General features: G+C 37.9%; 1 protein-coding gene across 1 annotated transcript in view; it reads right to left on the bottom strand.

Moving 5' to 3' along the window:
* Positions 1-26,485, bottom strand: part of RERG (RAS like estrogen regulated growth inhibitor) — a 116,607-nt gene that overhangs the window by 2,806 nt on the left and 87,316 nt on the right. The window contains exons 3-4 of the mRNA XM_040488821.1: positions 11,437-11,493; positions 512-585 (exon numbers count right to left, since the gene is read on the bottom strand). Coding sequence (XP_040344755.1) covers positions 512-585; positions 11,437-11,493 — 131 coding nt within the window. The remainder of the gene's footprint in view (positions 1-511; positions 586-11,436; positions 11,494-26,485) is intronic.

Raw genomic sequence — 26,485 nt, 5'->3', positions numbered from 1 at the left:
TATGGTGAGGTCTGGAAAGAATATTACAGGAGAGATTCCCAAAATAAAGTATTCTGAAAAAATATTCGGAGGTTATATAAGTTTGGAACAGAATAGCTACCGAAACTCTTAAGGATTCATCATACGTTAAGGCATACTAAAGCCTCTGAGAACTACTCCAGTAAAAATATCTGCTTCACTCTATCAGAGCATTTCAAACACTTAACCATGAATCTATTAATATCTTGCCATCCCCCAAAAATATATGTTGGTAATTCTATTCTGGATGACGTCATGTGAATGTTATTTTCAACCTCCCCCAACCCCTGAAGTACTGGGCAATTTATATAAGGATGCATACACAAGCTGTTGCAAATACGTTAATATACAAGTAACTAGATAATTAAAGAAAAAAGTCTTTAGGCATCATTAGTTAATTGTAGGAAAATATCTTAATTTTGTTTACAGAATACACATACATGTATCATTTTTATTTAATACAGAAAACATTTTAGCTGAACCCTTTATTCACCTGACCAGCAGTATCTAGTATCTCCATGGTGACAACTTCATCATCAATGTTTGCTTGGTGTCGGTAGGTTGATTCTGAGGGAATGAGCAGAAAAAAAAAAAGAAGAAGATAAAAAAGTAAATAAGTGCATGATTTAATTCGACCTTTAGTCACAGAAGTATGTCTGTTTATTTGGCATAAGGAAATGTGCATCCTGGAAGGAGAGGATGGATGTCTAAGAATGTGACACTTCTGTACTCTTTAAGATCCTGGAAGTACAGGTCTCATCAGGGAGCCACAAACTTTCAGGGTATAGCATGGGAAAATCTCTTTGTCTCTTCACTCACTCTATTCTCCTATCAGCTCAGCTTTCTGATGATCTCTTCCTCCTAAAATAAGGCTTCCACATCCTAGACTGAGAAGGTGATTCCCACAAAACACATTCTGTCTTGATACTCCTAAAATCCAGTTTCTGTAAATCACTTTTAATTACTGTTCCTGACAAGATGACATAAAAGCAGGAGCTGTTCATTTCTTTCAAGACCTCAACCCTGACAATGCAATAGACATTAGAGGATGTGGATAGCCATCCATGTAAAAAAATACCATTTAAAGCTATGAAAAACCCTTGTGGCAGTAGAAGGAGATTGGACCCCACATTTGGGCTTGTGAGGAAAGCAGAGGAAGGCTGGGCCACAGGGATGGAGACACAAGAAAGCAGAGTTCTCTTGCTCTTATTACCTCTTCAAGGTAGAAAAATAACAGCTCAGTACCAGCTGAAGGCTGGTAGGTTAATATCAGAGTGGTCGGTCCCCAAGCTCTACTGGGGTGAGGAGAAGTTAGGAGAAGTGAGAACTTTGGGTGGTCTGAGTGTGCCTTTCACCACATGAAATTTAAACCAGGGATTAAAATAAATACCCCCTGGTGCTGCTCTGTATGAAAGCTAGAACAGTTAAAATAATGAAGTCAACAAATGTTTGACCGAGCTGAAGGCCAGGTTGGGAAACTCTTCCAGAAGATATCAGTAAATGATAAGAAGAAGAAAAATGTAAAGTTAAAATATAAGAGTGGTGGATAATAGATCTAGACATGTTATTATCTCTTATAAAATGAGCCTCAAAGAGAATAAAACATATGGGGGGTGGGGGATGGGGGTAAACATATATGAGGCTGTAATATCTGAGAATTTCTAAGATAAAAGACATTGAACAATTCAGTTCAAAAGGACAAAAAGGGCACACAAGAGGAAAAGCCCCATATATAAAACAATTTTAGAAAAATTTAGGGATATCAATGATACAGAAAAATTTTAAAGGATCTAGAGAAAAAAGGCACATCACTTACAAAAGGACTTGACTCAGATTGATATTAGACTTCTCACCAGTAAAACTGAATTCAAGGTCCCAATGGAGTAAAACAAAGGAATAAAACCACATTGAAAGTAATTGAGAACTACTATTCTAGATGCCACCAATATATCAGGGTGTGAGGGCTGAGGAGAGACAAGAGGCATATTTGAATGAGGTAATGTAGTTGTCTTACTCCCGAAGATGACATCAATAAATAAGAATAGGAAATATGTGAGTTAAGTAGTCAACTCAACATATCAGAAGAGGAACATAGAATAAATCCAAGAAAATATGAGGAAAGAAATAAAAGAGAAAAAAGTGCAGAAGAAAAAATTAGACAAGGTTAACAAACCAAAGCATGAGGCTTGAAAGGATTAAAAAAAAGAGGGGGGGGGAGTAGAGATAAAAAAAAATGTGGTAACACTGACTAGTAAATTGAAAGAGAAGGAGTAATCAAACAAAATTTGGCATAAAAGAAGAAATAACTACATATTCTGATGAAATGAAAATACAATAATATTATGAACTGTATACCAACACATTTCAAACCCTGATAAATTCTTGGATTCAAAGATGCACTGATGGGTGCACTGAGAACTACAGCACTTAAGTTGATCAATAACCAGTAAATAATTTAGACGTTAATTGTAGATCTCTTCTAATCATGAAAAGCAACTGCATCCAATTGGTTTTAAAGGAGATTTCTAGAAACATTAAACAAGTTGTTCTAGAAAATAGAAAAGGATATCTATCCAATTCCTTTTATGGGGCATATGCTGACTCTAATAAGTATTACAAGAGTAATAAGAGAAAAAATAAAATAAAATCATAGGTTCACTTCATTCTTGAACATTGATTCATAAATTTTTTTAAGTTTTTTTTTTTTAAGTTTATTTTTTGAGAGAAAGACAGAGCCAGAGATAAAGACAGAGAGCAAGAGCAGGGTAGGGGCACAGAGAGAGAGAGAGAGAGAGAGAATCCCAAGCAGGCTCCATGCTATCAGCGCAGAGCCTGATGCAGGGCTCAATCCCACAAACCATGAGATCATGACCCAAGCCGAGATCAAGAGTTTGATGAGCCACCCAGACACCCTAGAGTCATGAATTCTAAATAAAATATTATCCAATGGAATCTAACAGTGTAATAAGAAAAGTATATCACTGATCAGTTAATTTCAAAAATGCAGGGTGTTTAAAATCTATCAGTGCAATTTTTTTCAGTTTTTATTTAACCAGTTAGGTATACACCTGATGCTCATAAGTGGACTCGTTAGTCCTCATCACCTATTTCACCCATCCCTCCACCCACCGCCCCCCCCACTAACCATCAGTTTGTTCTCTATAGTTAAGAGTCTATTTCTTGCTTTGCCTCTCTACCCCTCCCGCCCCCATCATCATTTGTTTTGTTGCTAAAATTCCACATATGAGTGAGATCATATGGTATCTGTCTTTCCCTGATTGACTTTTTTCGCTTAGCGTGATACTCTCTAGCTCCATCCACGTTGTGGCAAATGGTAAGATTCCATTCTTTTTTATGTCTGAGTAATATTTCATTGTATATACATACAACCTCTTCTTTATCCATTCATCAGTTGATGGAAATTTGGGCTCTTTCCATAATTTGGAGAGGTTTTTTTAATTTTTTTAATGTTTATTTATTTTTGAGAGAGAGAAAGAGACAGAGCGTGAGCAGAGGAGGGGCAGAGAGAGAGGGAGACATAGAATCTGAAGTAGGATCCAGGTTCTGAGATGTCAACACAGAGCCTGATGCGGGGCTCGAACTCACAGACTGTGAGATCATGACCTGAGCCAAAGTCGGATGCTTAACCGACTGAGCCACCCAGGTGCCCCAAAATTTGGGTATTGTTTCTATACATGCAATGTAATACATTGAAGCACTAAAGGGGGGAAAAAAAAAGCACTAGAATAAAGAACCACATGATTACCATTATAGGAAGATCTATAGAAGTTTATATAAATTTAAAGTATATGGATACACACAAAAAATACCTTTTTTCAGAAAATATGTAATACTTAGTACATACTGCTTGCCATTTGAACATGAATTATTCTAATGCTTTACTCATATTAATTCATTTAATCTTCACAAATATCTCTGTGGTAGGTATTACTGTTACCTCCATTTTACACAAGGATACTGAGGCACAACAACATTTAATAACTTGTCAAAGGTCACACAGGGATAAGTGGTAAGTAAGTGGTAGCATTGGCCTTGAAACTCAGGAAGACTGCCTTTGGAATTCGGCTTCTACCACTATTTAAAGTGTCAAACATATTAGATTATACACCTATGGGAAAGAGGAGGGCAATGGTATCAAATGGGAATGCCAGAAAAAGAAAGTGAAAGAATATAAACAATATAGATAATAATAGAAATATAATAATACCTAATATATACAACATAATTATGTAAACATAATATAAATAATATAAAGGCTTCACAAGCACATGGATACAGTAGTATGATTAATTTAATTCTTTACACCTTAACTATCCAATTCACCAACCAATCGACCAACCAACCAAATAAACCTGCAGGTTTCTCTCTCAACAGGGTAACCAGTGAGCCATTCCTTTTATTTATTTGTTCTTATCTCATTTTTCTGACTTTCATTTCTTTATCTCATCAACTATTTTACAGTTCTTTTGGGACCACAGTTTTTTGCTACTTTGCTACAAATATATCGTCCTACCTAAAAATACAAACTGCAGAAAGGAGGCTTAACTAAGTGGCATAACCTAACCTTCTACCTGCCATCAGCCTGTGTCATGATCATTGCCATAGGCATGGCACATAACTGAAGTCTTTTCTGAACAGTAAAATGCAAATTTTTAAAAATATTTATTTATTTTTGAAAGAGAGACAGAGTGTGAGCAGGGGAAGGGCAGAGACAGAGGGAGACACAGAATCTGAAGCAGGTTCCAGGCTCTGAGCTGTCAGCACAGAGCCTTTTGCGGGGCTCAAACTCATGAACCGTGAGATCATGACCTGAGCCGAAGTCGGATGCTTAACAGACTGAGCCACCCAGGCGCCCCTGAATAGTAAAATTTTAAAGTGAGGTTATGTTTGGGGTGCCTGGGTGTCTGTTGAGCATCAGAGTCTTGATTTCAGCTCAGGTCATAATCTCATGGTTGAGAGATCGAGCCCTGAGTGCTGAGTGTGGAGCCTGTTTAAGATTCTCTCTCTCTGCCCCTCCCCTGCTCAAGTGCATGCGCTCTCTCCCTCTCTCTCAAAAAAAAAGTGAGGTTATACTTAATATATTTTAATAAGCATATTTTGCAGCATTATTATTCTCTTGGAATAGGTAATCCATACGTGGTATGGACAATGGTTCTCAATTCTAGAACATTTCATCCCCCTACTCTTTATGTTAAATGGGAGGTTATTCTTTTGTATAATTTACTGCTCTAAAATACCATTTACAGGAGCATGTGGGTGGCTCAGTGGGTTAAGCGGCAGTCTTTGGCTCAGGTCACAATCTCGAGGTTTGCGAGTCAAGCTTCCGGTGGGCTCTGTGGTGACAGCTCAGTCTGGAGCTTGCTTTGAATTCTGTATCTCCCTCTTTCCCTGCCCCTCCCCTGCTTGCTTTGTCCCTCTCTCTCTCTCAAATAAATAAACAGTAAAAAATTTAAAAAACACCATTTACAGCAACTACTCATGTATGAATCTTCTCTCAATGATTTCCTTTTGCATCTTCAGTGCTCCAGCTTGAGGAAGAGAGGCCCAGACAGCAGCATGCATGCTAGGATCTGTGTCCTTTCTGTCTCTCCTGCTACTGTTCAGTGGTGGCCTTTGTGCTACCTTCCTTTTTAAAAGGGCTGGCATCTACCCTGGAGCCTGGAAAACAGAGTTCTGGGCCCTCTTCCATCTCCTTACACCATAAGTTGCCTGACAGACAGGGACATTTTTCTCTGTTGCTTCCATGATAAATAGGATATGTGTTTCAACCACAGAAGGCCACAGTAGGGGGGAAATAAAATATAATGAAAATTGTATGGAGCTGTGCGATTCTTTGGCTGTTTGTTAGCTAAAACGAAAGTGATGAAATGCAGGAAATGAGGGAATGTCTGTCACAGACACAGCAGCGGGGAGCGACAGTGATTTCATCTAAGCTGAATACTGGTTTTATGCCATTTTGAGCCTTCTCTCTTTAAGCCTCTTCTCTCATTAGAAACACATATCTTCACGTAAACAGCGGAAGTATAGCCCACACAGGCGAAATGTACATCTGTGTGCTAACTGTAATGAAGATATAATTCTAAAAAATGTACTGAACACTTTTTGGAATTAAACTCCACTATGCATTTTAAAACGTAAGAGACAATGTGTATCTGTGTGGAGGTTGGACACACTTTTCATTTTGTTCATATTAACTTAAAATGTAATTTTGAGTCTTTTTTTTCTTTTCTTCCTTTTTCTTTTTTCTTTGAGAGAGAGAGTGTGTGTGCGTGTGTGCACACAGAGAGCAGGGGGGCAGAGGGAAAGGGACAGAGAGAATCTTAAACAGGCTCCACACCTCGTGTGGAGTCTGACTTGGGGCTTGATCCTATGACTCTGGGAGCATGACCTGAACCTAAATCAAGAGTCAGAAGCTCAACCAACTGAGCCACCCAGGCACCCCAAGTCTTTTTTCCCCTTTTAAAGGGAAGGGGGGGTGATTTTTTTTTAAATTTTTTTTTAACGTTTATTTATTTTTGAGACAGAGAGAGACAGAGCATGAATGGGGGAGGGTCAGAGAGAGAGGGAGACACAGAATCCGAAACAGGCTCCAGGCTCTGAGCAGTCAACACAGAGCCCGACGCGGGGCTCGAACTCACATACCGCGAGATCGTGACCTGAGCCGAAGTCGGACGCTTAACCAACTGAGCCAACCAGGCGCCCCAAGGGGGGTGATTATTTAAGGCATATATCTAAATGAACCAAAATATCATATACTATAACACCAATTATTAGTTTCAAGATGAAATTAGGCATATTAAAAATTATATCTGAGTTTCATTGTGTATGAACTGCATTCAGCAACATTTTTATAAATTGAAGTATATTTTGTATATTCTAAGAGAAATTGATGCTCAGAGGGACGTCGTATATGGTTAATCCTTTTACCAATTTAGCTTTTTGCACATTTCAACCTATTAAGATGGACATGTAGCCAGCACAGTAACAACAGCAGTTACTAATGTTTTGATTTATGCTACAATGGAAATTGTACTGACTTGAGTTCCATTATTTGACTTGAGTTCTATTACTGGTCTAACCACAAACTAGCCACATAATCTTGGATAAATTTACTTCACTGGCCTTGTTTCCTTATTTGTCAAACGATGATCTTCAAGTTCCTTGCTGAGCCGATATTAAATAGTTCCATGAGTCGGCTAAGCACCTCTGCCTTAGTATCCAGTTGAGTAAATTTGTTCCGGGTGTGCCTCTCTCTTGGATAAGCCTTTCCAAACAGAGGGTAGTGCAGTGCAGGAAGGAAGAACCAATCACAAAATCAAAGTGCCAATGGATCTGTCTGCCAATTCCTACCCTCATTCCCGTCTGAGCCTTTACTAATGACACAGAGAGCCCTGTAATCCATTCAAATGGAGTAGGGTGCCTCCAATACAGTAGTTGTAGCGGTAAGTGCTGACGAATAGTTTCTCTTCCTCTCCAAACACCCCCAACACACACACACACACACACACACACACACACACACACACACCCCTACCTATACACACCATCTCAGCCTTTACCGTATTCTCTGGCACGATCAACACTCTCAGAGGGTAATACGACTCTCAGAAGTAGGGATTCAGTTCTTGCTGGGGAACTAATCAGAACATGGACTGTGTTGTTCTACAACTAGAATATCACAGTCACCACCATCAGGGTTTTTCCTGGTCAGATGATGCAAGTCCCAAATCTCACAGGCTGCAGTGCTGGTTTTCAAATGCTATTCCTAGGCCAGCTCTGGTCTCTGACAAAGAGTTCACTGATCCCACAGTGAAATAAAAAAAAATTAAGGAAAACTAATTTCTTAGGTTATATCCTCCAAAAAAAATTGGATGTTAAAGGTATACGCTGCTTCTATGAAATGCAAGTGCAAATAGAATCTGGGTTTAGTTCTCTCTCACCCTCTGAGCCTTGCTTACATCCCTAACTGGAGTTCCTATGAAAATCCTTCTCCTTAAAAAAACAAAAAGTGGGGTGCCTGGGTGGTTCAATCGGTTAAGCATCTGCCTTCGGCGCAGGTCATGATCTGGCGGTTCATGGGTTCAAGCCCGTGTCGGGTTCTGTGCTGCCAGCTCAGAGCTTGGAGTCTGCTTCGGATTCTGTCTCTCTCTCTCTTTCTCTCTCTCTCTGCCCCTCTTCCACTCACACTCTGTCTCTTTCTCCTTCAAAAATAAATAAATATTAAAAACAATTAAAAAAACAAAAAGCAAAACCTACTGAAATCTAAAAGTCTGGGACTCATTTGCTAGTGTACTAGCAAATCTATTCTTCATAGATTTACTTCAGAGCAGTAGATATTATTCCAACTGGGTTAATATGTGGAATGGTGTTCATAGTCTTCAGCTTCTCATGGGGCAATAATTCTGTTACAGGTGGAAAAAATTGCACTATTAAACACTTTTTCCCTTTCTTTCTCTTATTGAAATATAATTAACATACAGTGTTATACCCCATGGTTTTGAGGAAGGCTCTGAATTCAGAATTCAAGACTGGTTTTTACAGATATGCCACTTTGCTTTTTAATGGTAGCTTTCCCTTTTTGGTGGTGGTTTTGAAACTCTATGACAAAATGTAGTGAAGTCCAGGACGTGCTTGATTCATCTTGAATCAAATAGATGGGGGGCTCCTGTTAGCTAGAACACTGGGGACTTCTAGCACACAAATACACACACATGCACACACACACACACACACATCAGTTTCCAGGGTGAGTTTGTAAAACTCTCACCTGGGAGTGAGTCATATGCCTGGTACTCCCGAAGTCTGATCAACGCTTTGTTGCTTAGCAGCTGAAATCCTTTCTGAACAGTACAGTACAAGGTCACTCAATAAAGTTTCATTGTTCTTAGTGAAGGAGGTCTGCATTATAAATAACTGATACAGGCATATTTCTATTAACAGCAGTTGTTTTTCAGAATGAATAAAAGAAAAGGGAAAATGGTTCACCTAAGACTAATGTAAAATAGTAACATTAGTTACTGGAACATATTCAGAGAGGTAAAAAAATTTATGAGATCATTTTTCATAAGTTTCATCTTTTGTTGAGATACACTGGGATTGGTAAATAAGATTAGTATTTTTCTACTGAACGCCCATAGCCATTAAGAGTCTCCGAACTACAATCTTTGTAGAAATTATGTAAGTAATAAAAATGTAAGAGCAAGCATTTACTTACGTGGGACAAACAATACACAATTGTTTGATATTTTAAAACCAAGTGTGTTCTTGATCCAAATACATCCTCTTAAGATTAGATTGTGGCTATATCCAAAACATTTTTAAAATTATTGATGTTTAAAAACTATTTCATAGCAAAAACAGAGAAATAAAGATTAATAAATGTAGAGGCATACTATTAGATTAAAAAAAAAACAAAACAAAACCCTGAATCCCATAAGGATGTGACTCTTCTCAAAGTAATTTATAGTTTTAATGCAATTCTAATCAAAATCATGTCATGTTATGACAGAGTTTTTAAAATTGTCCTGGAAGAATAAACTAGAAATACTGGCCAAGATAATTTTGTAGAAAGTTAAAGAGAGAAGATTTTCCCTCCTGTGTGTCACAATGTGCTAAAAAGCATACAGTTATCAAGAGTGCGGTACTGGGGATAGACATGAAAAGCAAATCTAGAACTGCAGCCTAGTGTAAATAATCCAGTGTATTAAAAAATAAAAACAAAAACAAAAACAGCTTTGAAAGTAGTGGGGAAAGGTGGGGACCATTTAGTAAACAATAGTAGGAAAGTTTGTCAACTATTTGGAAAGATTGTTTGATCTTCAGTGTGTACTTCTCACTAAAATAAGTTCCAGATAGATTAAGAAGTTAAAAAATAAGTAAACTATAAGATCACTCTGTATTCCTTCTCAATCCAGTCTTCCTTCATAGTACTTATCACTATTCATTGCTTATTTGTTTATTGACTCTTCTGTCTTTACTAGACTGTTAGCTCAGAAAAAGCCACAGGCTTAGAAAAAACCACAGGCTTTCTCTTTCTGCCTATTGGTTATCTTCACCACCTAGAATAATATATATGGCATTATATATATATATATATATATATTATGTCATATATATATATATGTCGTATATAATATATATGACATAGGAGGCATTTAATACTTATTTGTTGAATGAATGAATAAAATCAATGAAAGGAGGCACAAAGGGAAGCCCAATGTGGGGCTCAAACCCACAACCCTGAGATCAAGAGTTGGATGCCCTACCAACTGAACCACCCAAGTGCCCCAAGAAGGCTGCCTTTTAACTTGAACATATGTATGTAGGGGCGCCTGGGTGGCTCAGTTGGCTACGCGGCCGACTTCCGCTCAGGTCATGATCTTAATGGTTCGTGGGTTCGAGCCCACATCGGGCTCTGTGCTGACAACTCAGAGCCTGGAGCCTGCTTCGGATTCTGTTTCCCTCTCTCTGCCCCTCCCCCACTTGTGCTCTTTCTCTGTCTCTCATAGATAAATGAACATTAAAAAATTAAATTGAACATATGTCAGCTTGGAGTGATAACCAAAACAAAACAAAATGAAACTTTCAAAAGAGGAATATTCTTTGCCCGTTTCACTATTCTGAGTGAGGCCAGCTCAACCTGGACACTATGCCTGGTAATCAAACAATGGATGTACATCTCTCCTGTCTCTGGATCAAAGTTACAACTTTTACAATACCAGCTGGGCTCCTTGAAGCATCAGAAACAAAACTCAAAGGATTCACGCAGAATAAAATCTGAAGCTTAAATTAGAACCCATGGATTGTCAGCATTATTTTGAAGATGGTAACTGAATAGGTATCTGATATGTTTTGGACAATTTAAAAAACACCATGAATGGTTCATACATCAATATTATGGCTACTTTCAACATCCACAGATACCAGTTTTGCTACCACTTTTTTCTTTTTTAAATAGGCTTTGATCAGATTCACTGGAGAGAAATATGGTTTATTTTTATGTTTTCCCAAAATCAGCATTCAGAAGGCTTCTTTTATTGTAATACTCTCCTCAGCATGCCATTCTCTTCCACACCAGATTAGCCTGTGCACTGTGGCATCCTTCTCCCATTAAAACGATGCTACATTTCCAACAGATGGACATCATGTTGTACCCACTCCCTTCTTGTCCCCAGTTTGACCTGATTTCTTCATGTAGGCATGAAAATCCGGCATGGTTCTAAGCACGGAGAGCAGGAGACACATGGCTAGCTTCTTTAAAGACTTCTTTGCATGATTTGATAAGGCACTTCCCAAACACCTGGTAGGTGCTCCAAAAGGTTGCAACAGAAAATGTTATTGTCTCTTTTGGGTCATAAACTTTGAGTGGAAAGGAAGAGGAAACAAAATTTGACTTACCAAGAGTGGGATCATATTCCCAGATGAAGCGCTTGGTCAGGAATCTCACTACAAGAGCTGTGGAAGAAAAGAGCAACATTTCAAACAAATTTGTTAATTTCCTTATAGTTCTTATCCTTGTATGGAAAGAGAAATTGCCCAGACAACTATATGTGCTTTATAGTTCTTGGCATATAAACCCAATCCATTCATTTATGTTTATTCAGATGCTTTTTCTATTTCATATTGTGGCCTAAAAACTGGTATAATGTTTTAATGGCGCATTAACCAACAGGCTAGATTTGTTCTCTTAGTTATAGGATAAAAACAAACAAACAAAGAAAAGACATCACAATTTGAACATGCCCATATATAAAATTTTTAGCAGAACAATGAATTTGGACGTAAAGTGTCACAATACAGGCATCTGAAGTTTTGAATATTGCTAACAATTGAGAAAGGTGAGTTGAAATCATGATTTTTAACTGCAATGAAAGATCATTAGCTGGTAACTGGTATTATTAAAAAAACAGATTTTCAAAATTAAGGATTTTATTAGTACTCATTAAAGCTCATCAAAGGTAACACTGATGAAATAACACAGTCAGAGTTAGGGTATGGAACTGGGCTAACACTTCACTTACATGATCTTCTCAACCCTTACCTCCTCCCTATGAGTCAGATACTGTGATTATTCCCATTTTTCAAATAAGGAAACTGAGGCTTTGAAAACTTAACAAATTTAACTGAGCTCACTGAGCTAGTTAGTGGCCAAGTCAGGATTTGAGTCTAAGCAGTCAACTTCCAACGCCTGTGATTTATCTATTGTTCTAAACTAAATATGAGGCCTGGGCCATTTAGATAATACTTGACTGGAAGCCCATGACAGAAGGAGAGGTGGCATAATTGGAGGAGGCTCTATTGTCCTTAAAACCTGATGGGACACATGCTCAACATTTTCCTATAGGTGTAGCGAAAGCAGCGGCTTTTAATCTTCTTAAAAACATTTTTTTTTTTTTTGAAAATGGAACGAAAGCTTGGAATCTTTTCCCCGGCAAAATGTATATACACACATTTTGTCAGATAATTTCAGCAGCCTCGTGAGCCCTCTAAAGACCTTTAGTGGTCTTCCTGGGAATCTCACTGATCCTAACAAAAGAATCAATGTCTATCATATTTTACAAAATACAAAAAAATATCTATTATGAGAATATTTTTATTTTTACTGAAATGCCCTGTATGTAGTAACCCAAAGCTACTCCTTGAAGAAATACAAGTAGTCAGCTGGTATTGCCATCAGTCTGTCCTTTGTCTGTTGCCACTGTTAGGATCAACAGAAGTCTGTCATCCCTACTATAGTGCCTTATGTGAAAGATCACAGTGCAATTTGCAATGAGAACCTCAAAACAGAACACAAACATATGTGGCTTGGCTGGAGCCTGAAAGTACAATGTTTTTTCTAATTACAGAGTGTGAGTCTGAATTTAAGCCAAAATATTTGCCGTGCCTAAAGTAGCAAGGCCACTGACCCTATAATACTTCCCACAGTAAGTGTACTTGTGGGTTCATCTGCAATTTTCAGAGTCTGTCACTGTTCACTCTCTTGAGGATGCATTTTTTTGCATGTAAGAAGCAGTAAGCAGTAGCCAATTATTTTTCTGTTTTTAAATTAGCACATTAGTAAACATAACTGCCTGTACTATTGAGTTTTACCATTTGTTAGAGTTATGTAGTTTTAACTCGAAAGGTTTGGACCAGAAAAATTCATTCATCTGACATCCTGAAGCAATGAGGTATTAAAATTAATAAAGTTTCACATAGCTGAAGTTTGAACTTCCCTGATTCTGAGGCCATTTAAACTTTAATTACTTCTCAACGAAATCTTTCTACAATGCATTAGGCTTTCCATTGCCTTTCAAAACCGAGTATATTGAACATAACTGAATCATTTGAAAATGTCTGGATCTTAGTTAACAACCTGGATTAGTGCCCTGTGCAGTTACACAGCAATACTTTGAGAAGCCGAAGAATGGTCAAGGCAGCACAGCTCAAGAGTGCTAGGGCTTAAATGGTTTTAGCTTTTGAATATATGTATTCATACACACATACACACACCTTTTTTCCTCCTTCGAAAACAATGGCTTTCTCTTTTTGCCATGGTCACTGAGCCCACCTCCCATAACCAACCCATCTGTATGTCTCCTTTGTGACTTTTATCATTCCAAAGACTGATGAGCCACATGAATTAGCCTGTTAGAATTTTTTCTCATATTAGAATAAATTAGCTCTGGGGTTGGATCCTAAGGAAGCTGTTCTATGAATACAAAGAGGATTCTGGTGACCTTTGAGATGTCATGTTTGTTTTTGAGAAGCTGCTCCTGCTGGCTGCTGGGTTATTGGCTCCGTTTCAGGAAGGTACTTTCCAATGGGGCAGTGTTGCTAGGCTTAATCACTGATATCAATCTAAATATTTCTAATATTCTTTTTAAGAGATGAACATTATTATTTGATGGCTATTTTGACAATAGGATCATATGTTTTTTTAAGCAAAATTTAGTCTATTTCAAATACAGCAAAAAACCCCAGCAAAACCATACTGAAAAACTGACGTGCCTTATGTTTATTGTTGGAAGACGTGTTTTTATCTCTCTTACACAGATTATTCATGGAAAAGACAAATGCACTGTCTGTATTTTTAAGTTTAAAAAAATATTTTAATTTCAAATTGTCAGTCTAAAGAATGAAAATAATGTTGTATACGTGGAAGTGATAGCTGTTAAAGTCTTGATTACTTACTTTGTTGTTTGAGGTGCTTAAATAACATTCACCACCTACTGATGTAACCATCAATCTTCAGTATTATTTACCCACAAATTTGATTAGAATTTTATTAGGGAATATAACTTTTACGTGGGACATACTTTGCAGGTCTCACCTTCTCCATCACTACCACTCTCTCATCACATGCTTTCACCTGTTAACGATAATGCAATTGTTTCCTTGGGGTGTCCCTCCTTCAGCCATATCCCTAGAATTCCTTTAAACTACTCTCTATGCAGCAGCCAATGTTTCTGCTAAAACTTAAGCCATCTCATGCCACATTTTTTCCTCAAATTCTTCTTGACCTCATCTCACTGAATAAATACTTACTGAGGGCCTACTCTGTATCAGGTTCTGTTTCAGGTGTTTGGAATAATCCAATAAGCAATTCAAAGATCTCTGACTTTACAGAGCTTATACTCTACCAGGAGGAGACAGATAAAAAATAAAAATAATAAATACGTTACATAATACATTAGAGGTAGTAAGTGCTATGGGAAAGGAAGTAGAACAAGGTAAGGGTATTGGCATTGGGGTAGGAAGATGTAAGAGTTATTATTTAAGATAGGGTGACCAAGATAATCCTCATTGAGGAGGCGGTGTAAGAAACAGATGAGAGAAGATTTCTGGGGGTAGAGTGTTTGAAGGAGAGGGAGAAGCCAGTGCAAAGGCCCTAAAGCAGGAAGGCATGCTTGATATGGTCAGGGAACAACAAGCTGACCCACTGGTGTGGCTAAATCAGAATGGCAACAGTGAGTGGAATAGGAGATGAGGTCATTTCTTGCCACTGTCCCAGTCAGACATTCCATAAATCTACTATTACTATTGTTAATATCCCCACCACTACTACTAATAATAGTGATGATAAAAACAACTGAAATGCTATTTTACTATTATCATTATTTTATTATTATTATCATTATTATTATTATTTTACTTGATTCCTTCTTTAGAATGTATATTCATAAGGGCATTACATTTGTTTGATTTATCACTGTTCTCTAGTATCTGGAACAGTGTCTGGCACACAGTAGACTATAAAATACTTCTTAAATAGATGAGAAAGATTGATCACTTCAGGTCACAGCTCACTCTTCTTAACAGTTAAACAATAACCAGGCATTGAGAGAATAAGCAGAAAAAACAATCCAAGAGAATTCACAACAGAACCATGCCATCTTTCTACGACTTTTTCTTGAAAGGTGATATTAACATATAATCTGAATGCTTTCTAATGGCTATTCCATGATCCTTCTACAAATTATACTTCTGGAGTTTACTCAAATGGTTAATACAAAATTTATTTACTTTTCTTTTGAATACCTGGTCCTCTTTATCCCAAGTATCCTGAGCAAAGGTTTTCTTTTGATGCAAAAGGGTGGTTTTGCTAAACTTTATTTCCACTGGCAATCTGATATAAGATCTTGTTTTCCCTGAAGTTTTAAGATTGGTTGCAGTTAAGTTTCTGCATTCTGAAATATCTGATTTTCTTCCCATTGCCTTGAAAACCTACCTTTCCACTGAATAGGTGAACATGTCTCAAAGTCGATCTCGAGAAGAACATTTTGCCTAATTTATAACCAACATGAATAATTCTTCATTTTATGTGGTTTATTTTTTATATTACTGGAATTGCATTTCATGATTACCTATGAAAGCTGGTTTTAACAAAATGGAAAATTCACGAAGTAGAATTTAATCCAACGATAATATTTCATTTATAAGCAAATGCTAAAAGGCATTATTTCTACATTAAAATAGTTATGTCATTTCAAAATAGATTAACAACTCTGGGCTAGTTATTCAAAATAATTTCTGATGTCGTCATCAAGATGAGGAGGACATTGAAAGTACCAACTTTCGTGATCAGAATAATATTTTAAAATGAAAATTCAATGGATATGATCCATACAGTAGATCAACTTTTGGAAATGAACTTTTTTTTTTTAACATTTATTTATTTATTTTTGACAGAGCGTGAGCAGGGGAGGGGCAAAGAGAGAGGGAGACACAGAATCAGCAGCAGGCTCCAGGCTCTGACCTGTTAGCACAGAGCCCTATGTGGGGCTCCAACCCACGAACTGTAATGGTGAACAGTGTGATCATGAGATCATGACCTGAGCCAAAGTCGGATACTTATCAGACTAAGCCATGCAGGCGTCCCAGAAATGAACTTTTGAGGTAAATGAAAACTAACACACACGATATTCTTTTGCTCTTAAAGACATTTAAAAATATACTCTAGAGATTCCAAAAGAGCTTTCAATTGTTACTTTTTACTTACATTTACTTTTTTTAATGTTTATTTTCATTTTTGAGAGAGAGAGAAAGAGCATGAGCCAGGGAGGGGAAGAGAAAGATGGGGACAGAGGATCTAAAGTGGGCTCTGTGCTGACAGCAGAGAACCTCAGGCGGGGCTTGAACTCACAAACTGAGAGATCATGACCTGAGCTGAAGTTGGACATTCAACCCACTGAGCCACCTAGGTGCCCCTAGGCCCAAATTCTTAAACAAAATTCTTGTTACATCATTATTTTTCACTTATATCGTTTATGAAATAACCTGAAATAACCTGATTAACAATGTATATAATACAATTGTTCCGTGGCTACTTAAGCATATATGACCGCCTAAATATTTGTGATTATTGTTCTTCTCTATAGGTCCTTTAAAGAAGCATCCTTACTGTAAAAATCTAGTCCTTTTGTCTGAAGGGAACATCCATGTCTTTTCACTGGTGTGTACTGAATGCTCTATCAGTTAAAGTAGTTTCCAGTTACCTGTCCTCTCCAAACTTCGGCTTTCTCATCTGTAACAGATGGCTAGCCACCTTGTGGGTCAGAGTTGATTCCTTTCCTTCCTCTGATCCCCACAGACCTGTGCAACCTGAATTTCAATTACTTTCAGTAGCACTCCTTATGCTTACGTCAGCCCGGCAGACTGACTGTACTACTTAATATCATGCACATTCAACTCCTAACGCATCTATTCATGTTGTTACCTCTGCCTCGAAGGTCCCTATCCAACTAATAAAATCCTAATCATTCTTCAAAATCTAATTCAAATATAACCTCCTTTGTGAAACCTTTCCTTTCTTTCTATTAGTTATTGCTGCTGAACAAATCTATCTCAAAACTCAGCAGCACGCAACAATAAGCATTTATCATGGGAAAATTATAATAGGCTTATGGAATTGTGGTCGACTGATTGTTCTGGAAAAAGCCTGCTACACATGTTTCAAATGGCCAGTTCAGATATTTTTTTAAGACAGGTAAAGAATCTGTGATTCAATTAAGTACTTCAAAGAACTTCATCACCTGAATTCCTTTTGGATTTTATCTATAATCCTGATAACACACCCAGTGAAAACCATTGATTTAATGCAGATTCAAAGATTGTGCTTGTTATCTACTACATTCATATCATAATGAAAAGTTATTCTGAATATATATTAAGTGATGTGTATGGTTTTCATTCTGTAACCTGCAGAACCTTCATAAAAAATACACAGTTACTTTTTTTTAAGTTTATTTATTTTCAGTAAGAGAGAGAGAGAGACAGAGAGAGAGAGAGAGAGAGAGAGAGAGAGAGAGAATAAGTGGGGAAGGGGCAGAGAGAGGCAGAGGGAGAGAGAAAATCCCAAGCAGGCTGCAGCTCTCAGCACAGAGCCTGATGTGGGGCTTGATCCCACGACCCTGGGATCATGACCTGAGCCAAAATCAAGAGTCTGATGGATGCTTAACTGACTGAGCCACCCGGGTACCCCATATATAGTTACTTTTAAGTTGTAAGGTAATGAACTAGTCTTTAATGACCTTCCATAAGAGTATGCTAAATTCAGAACAATTATGTCACAGTGTCAATTATTCTGTGAAAATATTTTTGTTACAGGAAAAGAAGGCAAATGTGGACAATACAGTCATAGTCCACTATCGGTTGTAAGTATGTTCACAACTTGTTTTTCAAATTTTTTCACAACAAAATTTTTCAATGTTTCATAGAATTCTTAAAGCTTGAAAACTACATAGAAACATTATAATAAACTTACACAGCATCCTAAACGTGAAACTTCTCAAAATTATGCTGCAGCTGGGAGATAGAGTAGCTCTCTCCCCGTCTTCTCCCCCTTTCTACTTCAGTACAGAATTTACAGAATCTTTACTTGGCCAGCAGAAAACAAGAGGCAATGGTGTGTATTCCTAAGCCAACACGGGTGGCCAAATCAACAGTAAATTGCTTTCAGTTTGAATTTTATGAATGTCACAATCAATAATGTATTTGAAAAATAATGAACAATACAAGGGTGAGAGAGTTTAATACAACTTGGGAATTGTTTTTCTCACTTCATTAAACACTGATGTGCTTAAGCAATATCATAAACATTATGACGGGAAAGCATTTAAAAATAATGCAGTATTGTTAGTATCACTATCCACGTTCATCTATTGAGAATGCACTCTTAGGTCGGGTGTTATGCCATATCTTTACATACATAGTTGACCCTTGAACAACACAGGTTTGAACTGTGTGGGTCCACTTACGTGCACAGTTTTTTCAATAAATAAGTACAGTACCATACATTTATTTTCTTTGCCTCATGATTTTTCCAATAACATTTTTTCTTTAGTTACTTTATTGTAAGAATACAATACATGATATATAACATACAAAATATGTGTTAATTGACTATTAATGGTATTGGTAAGGCTTCTGCTCAACAGTAGACTATTAGTAGTTAAGTTTTGGGGGAGTCAAAAGTCATATACAGACTCTCAACTGCATGGGGCGGGGGGGGGGGTTAATGTCACTAACCCCTGCGTTATTCAAGGGACAAATGTGTGCCTTTACCCTTCATTGTCCTATAGCACTGAATATATGTATATGTATATGCTTAGGCCTATGTATATGTATCTGTGTGCAATAACAAAGAAAATGAAGCTCAGATTATTTACATTTCTTCCTCAAATATGTGTGCACCCTGGTCTGATCCCAGGAAGCACATTCTTTCCTTTTTTTTTTTTTAAATGTCTATTTATTTCTGAGACAGAGAGAGACAGAGCATGAGTCGGGGAGGGGCAGAGAGAGAGGGAGACACAGAATCCGAAGCAGGTTCCAGGCTCCGAGCTGTCAGCACAGAGCCAGACGCGGGGCTCGAACTCACAAACCGTGAGATCATGACCTGAGCTGAAGTCGGTCGCTCAACCGACTGAGCCACCTAGGCGCCCCATCCACATTCTTTCAGTGACTCACCCTGACTCATTTAATAGAATCTTCTTTTTTTACAGGTGAGAAATTTGTCATCAAACGGCCTACAATTCCTGGTTATATACTCCTCTCCTGTTATTAAGCTCTTAATTTGAAAAATTTGGGAGTGAAAATTGCATATACTTTACATATAGGGTACTTCTTAAAAATGTTTATTTAGAGAGAGAGAGAGGGCATGTGAGCTGGGAAGGGGCAGTGACAGAGAGGGAGAGGGAGAGAGAGAAAATCCCAAGCAGGCTCCACACTGCCAGCTCAGAGCCGGAGGCAGGGCTCAATCCCACCAACTGTGAGATCATGGCTAGAGCTGAAATCAAGAGTCCGGATGCTTAGCCAACTGAGGCACCCAGGAGCCTCGATATAGGGTCCTTTGATTACGCTACTTCATTACAAAAGATTAAAATCAAATCTCTGGCAAAAATAAAGCCTGAAGTGTCTCTAGGAAAAAAATGACTTTCTAGACATAAGCTTCTGAACATTCATGAGCTTCTTTTATTGCCTCCATGTGGAGCACTAAACACTATTCATTCTGTAATCCATGGTGGATAAAACCGTACATAAGACATTGTAATCATCCTCATGATGCAGTTTTGCTTCATCATTTCAATGTAGTTGACTTTATGTCTCTTTAAGGTGTCTTTTAGGATCTATTGCTACTATTTTAAATACAAGGCAAGACCATAGCTTCTTTTGGGTGCTCCATAAATACTGTCAGGCTCATTTCCTTTTTAACTTGGCACCCCTGAAAGTCCAAATATGCTAAAAACGAGTCAGCATATTAAGTAGGAGATAGAACTACTTTGGTAGATCAAAGAAAGGGGCAAAGACAGATGAATTTAGAAAGCTGCAGACTCACAGATAGTGTTACTATTCACCGCATTTCGGTCTGTGGTAACTAGTGAAGGACCACCTCCTTTAAAGTCTTCCCTGGCCTTCCCCAACCATTAATCACTCCTTGTATGACATGAAATTGTCACTTGTTTCTTCTCTATTATAGGACAACTATAGAACAACTTAGGCAGCGTGCAACTGCCTTATAAATATGAAGTTATATTCCTGTATGTCTTACAGATTCTGAGATTGTAGCCTTATTCATCTTCATCTCTGGTGGCTGGCACACTGCCTGATATGTGACATGTGCTCAATAAATATTTGAGATATAAACGAGAAAACAATTAAAACCTGGATAAATTATTTGACTCCCATATTACCATTGTACTTAGGTCTGTACTCTAGGGTGTCTTTATTATTTAAAAAACACGTCCCTTGAAGGAACTTCCATTGACTATCTACCACCATTTCACTGGTCCAATGTCTAGTTCAGGTGTCCACTGCAAACTTGATGGACTGAAAAGGGCAAGATCCACCAAATTTGTGGAACCAAGAATCCATATACAGTAAAACCTTGGTTTGCAAACACAATTTGCTCCAGAAACATGCTTGTAATCCAAAGCACTTGCATATCAAAGCGAATTTCCCCATAAGAAGTAACGGAAACTCAGGTGATTTGTTCCACAACCCAAAAGTATTCATATAAAAATGATTACAATACTATGCTATAATACAAAATAATAAAGAAAATACAAAATATAAAGTAAGCAAATTAACCTACACTTACCTTTGAAAACCTTCGTGGCTGGTATGAGGGAGACCAGAGAGAGGAGGGTTATTGTGTAGGATTACCTTCACTATCACTAACAGATGTTGACTACAGTACAGTATGAATGAACTCTTGTCATATACTGTATTTAATGTAACTGGCAATAAGGCCACAGAGGAAAAGGTCTATATCTGTAGGCAGCCCGGCCTACAATGAAGCGAAGCATTCCTAAGGTTACTCTTGCATGGAAAAGTAACGGACTGTCCAAAGGTGTTTTTTTTTTTTTTTCAACGTTTACTTATTTTTGGGACAGAGAGAGACAGAGCATGAACGAGGGAGGGGCAGAGAGAGAGGGAGACACAGAATCGGAAACAGGCTCCAGGCTCTGGGCCATCAGCCCAGAGCCTGACGCGGGGCTCGAACTCACAGACCGTGAGATCGTGACCTGGCTGAAGTCGGACGCTTAACCGACTGCGCCACCCAGGCGCCCCCATAGGCGCTTTGAAGTGACAAAAAATACACTAGTGCCAGTTGTGGGTACCTTCCAATGTTCTGAAAAATTACTGATTTCTGCCAAACACCGCGGCCTGAGACAGAGCGTCCAAACATGGGAGATGATCACCCACCATCCCACAGCGAAAGACAGAGAAAAGAACCATGGCTCACTTGTGATCATGTGATGTTTGGTGTCACATACGACTCAAGGCATCGCTCCTTTATCAAGTTGAAACTTAACAGAAATGCTTGCTCATCTTTCATAACACTCGCAAAACAAGTTACTCTCAATCCAAGGTTCTACTGTATTAGTGATATTAGCTCTTGGATTAAAAATGTATATACTCTTCAAAAATAACTTTAGGCTTGGGGTGCCTGGGTGGCTCAGTTGGTTAAGATCCAACTTCAGCTCAGGTCATGATCTCACAGGTTGTGGGTTCGAGCCCCATGTCGGGCTCTGTGCTGACAGCCCAGAGCCTCGGAGCCTACTTCAGATTCTGTGTCTCCCTCACTCTGCCCCTCCCCCACTCATGTTCTGTCTCTCCTGTCTCTCCCTCTCTCTCTCAAAAATAAATAAACATGAAAACAGTTTAAAAAATATCTTTAGGCTTTAGTTATGTTCTAAAATCAAACATGAATGGGAATTCTGGAATGCTAAATATCAGAAGGGGAGTTTGTACTGAAGTTTGTATTGAATACTGACTACGAGCTTATTTATTTCTCAAAACACTCTTAAAAGTAGGAATTAATAGTCCTATTTTACATATAAGAAATCTGAACTGAAAAGTAAATAAACTTGTCTATTTTACAAAGCAGTGAAGTGACAGATCTGAGGTTGAGCCCAGGTTTGTGTACTTTAAAACTCATTTTCCCCCAATATTCAATACACAGCACTATATTTTAATATTTCAATGGATATGATATAATTCTGAATGGCTGATAGTATTTTCCAGACGAGCATACTTCTTATGAAGAGACATGCTTTGAAAAGCACATTTTTTGCTCATGACTAGATTTCTTCATCCTTAGTGGAGGGAACATCCATGACCAGAAACCATGGCAACACAGAAAGAGAATATGAATTTCAAGAAGGAAACTCTTATATAAATAAGATTTTTGTTTTTCTCTTGAGAAGGTCTTTAAGGATGCAGCAAAGGAGGAAAACAAGTAGATAATGATATAGACATAAAGTGGAATGTGATAAGCAACTGTTTCCTCACTAGTTTCCTCAGTCATTAGCAAGTTCATTCTTTCAGCAACAAAAAACAGAATGTCAGGAACCATTTTAGGCAAAACGGCAAAAAAATAAGATACAGTTTCTATTCTTTAGGAGATGAGAGTTTGGGTCTTTGCATCTTTCAGGAAAAATAAAAAAGATCTGGGGGGGGGCGCCAAACACTTGTGTTTTGTGGAAGAGAAAATGTAATAGACAACATCAGGGTGGTATGTATAAAGCATCAATCCTATAACTACATGTGTTCCATCTTAGAGACAGCCAACCAGAAGGTTTACCTAAAATATAAGAGGAAGTTCAGTTTCACTTTCTTTGCTCTGTCACCTAGACCTCTATTAGCCTCCTGTCAATCAAAACTCTGAATCAAATTTCCCTATTCCCCCACCTCCTGGGTCCAACACTTCTGTTCCTTCATACTTTATTCCTGGGTCTTTCCTAAACCACCAACCCCCAAGTTCATGTTCTTACTTTTAACAGTCCTCTCTTTTCTGTGATTATTCTAACCTCTTCTAAGAAACATGGGCCATTTTGCCTGAAATCAAAGTGAACTATGGAGATCTTGGCACTGAGGCCTGGTCTAGTAGGTCACGGAAGGTGAGGGACTAACAACTGTCAGTGGCAGCTGAGACCAAGAATGTGCCAGTTTTGAATCTCTGGGCCTGTAGTGGGAAGGCATGCTTTGAAACTGAGGAGCTTGGGGTGCCTGGGTGGCTTGGTCGGTTAAGCATCCAACTTTGGCTCAGGTCATTGTCTCACAGTTCGTGGGTCCGAGCCCCACGTTGGGCTCTGTGCTTATAACTCAGAGCTTGGAGCCTTCTTCAGATTCTGTGTCTCCTTCTCTCTCTGCCCCTCCCTTGCTCATGCTCTGTCTCTCTAAATAAATAAATAAATATTTTAAAAAAATTTTTAAATGAAACTGAGGAGCTGAACTAGAAAGGAGTTATCAATAAACTCCAGCAAACTGTGACTTAAAATGTCAGATCTTAAGGAGAGGGGCTCAGAGCAAAGTTGTACACACAGCATTCGGAACAGAAATATTGATACCTAAATTTAATAATTTTCAAGTGCTCTCTCATTGGCTCTCTCATTAAATGTTTCTGTTCTCCCTACTCCCCTATGGGTTCTACACACATCCATTTGATCAATATTCATTGAGCACTGTGCTAGCCACCAAAGAAAGCAAGACGAAGAAGATTCCCTAAGCAAGATATTAGAAATGACTCTATACTAGAGCTAAATTTTGAGCTGGGTCTTGGATGAGTTGAAGCTCACTAATTTAGGCAGAGCATTCCAAGCAAAGAGCATCATCTTCACAGGCTTCTTTCATGGGAGAGCCTGGTTTAGTTAGGAATCACATGTGGTTCAGGGTAGGTTGAGTGGTGTTGAGGGTGGAGCTATGTGGAAGGTACTTGTGAGCTTTTGCAGAAACCAGACTAGGAAGATGCTTATATGTCAGCTTGAGGAGTTTAGATTTCACTCTGAAGTCTATGAACACACAGCAATTTGAGTAGGGGTATGGCTCAGTATGAACTGGTTACCTATAGAAATTGTTCATTGATTAGCTATAGAGAGTGAGGTAGAGAAGTCAGTCCATATGAGATAAAAGTCTGGGGTAGCATTATTCTTTGAGACAGAAGATAATGAGGAAATGATGTAAGAGCAAGTGAGGTTAGGCTTAAAACATGTTGAACATGAGACACAATGAGAACTTCCAGATAGAAATGTTCCATCCATCCATCCATCCATGCATCCATCCATCTATCCTCTATCCTTCCATTCATCTATCATACATTCAACATATGTTTGTCAAATATCTATCACGTCCCAAGTACTGCCTGACGCTATCACATAGAAAACCGTCTTCATACTCCTGAAGCTGGAGGGAGTGATCATTGCCATAGTGACACTTTCTAGTGATTAGTAAATGCAATGGGCATGGTTAAGATGTCCCATATAGGTAGTTTAAAGTAGGAAAAGAGGACTTAGCACAAAACTCTATGTTTAGCTTAATCTCATGATGTCCTTTTTTGCTTCCTATGTTCTCCCCACTTCAACTCCTCAACATTTTTAGCTAAACTATAAAATAGTTAACAGATTAAGCCAAGGGACAAAAATTTGTCCATATAGCTGTAGTTTCTGAAGCAGTCTGTCTCCTACCCCATCCCCTCCCCGCCCTGCCCCCACCTGCCTTGCTCTACTCCCTGTGAAGGTCAAAATCATTGGACATAAAAAAACCCTTAAGCCACATAAAAACATAGGAATTGAGTAATTTAATGGAAATTTAAAATTAACGCAATATAAAAGTGAATGCTTTATAATACCACAAATTAAAATGAGACATAAATTAGTTCCAGATGGGGGTCTAGACATTGCTTTTAAATTATTATGGTTAAGCCTGAAATTTTGACCTGTCCTGCATTCTGACAAAATTATCACTCTGAGAAAGAGTTAGAGAATAGATGTCAGCTCTCCTCATGAGGAATTTCTTAAGGATAAATGGTATAGTCTCTAAGAATTATGAGGCAAACACTCGTCTCTGAAAACTTAGCCTGGGAGTCTGGCTTCAGTGCATCCCAAGTCCTAAAAAGTAGGAAGGTAAAGGTTAATTTGATACTGATAACTGGGTTTAGGATGACAAATGAGAATGGGAAAATGGCAGAATCATGACTTATAATTCCTAGCATGTTTGATAGGGAGTAGAGGTTAGGGAATGCTTATAAAGGATGTAAAACAATAACAAAAAAGATGTTCGAAATTAAAAAAATAACTTGTATGATTCAATAACAATAAACTCTTCCTGAATTTAAACTGAAAACAGAAATAAGAGGAATTAAGTTTGGAATATATAATCAGCTGATTTGGCTTTGTCTTTTGGCTTGTATCTTGAGGGTTAATAAACCGAAAGCTATGGATTCTGTGCCCAAGAATTGAAACCAGTTTTGTTGAAGTTGAAAATTATTATTCATTTTAATTATGAGTGATGCTTAAGCATTAAATTACTAAATTTTCCAAACTAGAATTTTTAACTTAATAATTTATAATTTATTATGTTTTTTATTAAAAATAATATTTTATCTCAAAGCATTACATTTAAATAGAATTATCTGTACTATATTGAGTATTTTTCCAAGTTTTCAAGGAATTTGGATATAAAGGGATTTGGGTATAAAATTTGTATTTTTTTTATTTTAAAAAGACAGAATGTACACGTATGCAATAATAGAAAGGACAGAGGCAGAGAGAGAGAGAGAGAGAGAGAGAGAGAGAGAGAGAATCTTAAGCAGGCTCCATGCTCAGCATGGAGCCCAACGTGGGGCTCGATCCCATGACCCTGAGATCATGAGTTGAGTTGAAATCAAGAGTTAGATGCTCAACTGACTGAGCCACCTAGGCTCCCTAAAATTTGTATTTTTAACTTACATTTTTTATGAAAGAGGACATACATATGGTGTTAATGTCTTAATTTTTTTCTATGCTTCGTTTTTACTAAAGCACATGAGAAACTGGCAACTGAAAACATTTGGACTTTGTTGGGACATAAAAGTGATTCAGAATGACTATCCCAGAGAAGCAAAGAAATATCTCATATAATCTCCCTCTTTTGTAAAGAAACAGGGAGCTTACAAGTTACTCTGTTCATGTATGCCCTGTACCCCAGA

The sequence above is a fragment of the Herpailurus yagouaroundi genome, unplaced genomic scaffold, assembly GCF_014898765.1.
Source record: "Herpailurus yagouaroundi ecotype Mexico unplaced genomic scaffold, PumYag 166, whole genome shotgun sequence".
Lineage (NCBI taxonomy): Eukaryota > Metazoa > Chordata > Mammalia > Carnivora > Felidae > Herpailurus > Herpailurus yagouaroundi.
The sequence above is the reverse complement of the archived record's forward strand: the minus strand, read 5'-3'. Positions and strand labels throughout refer to the sequence as shown.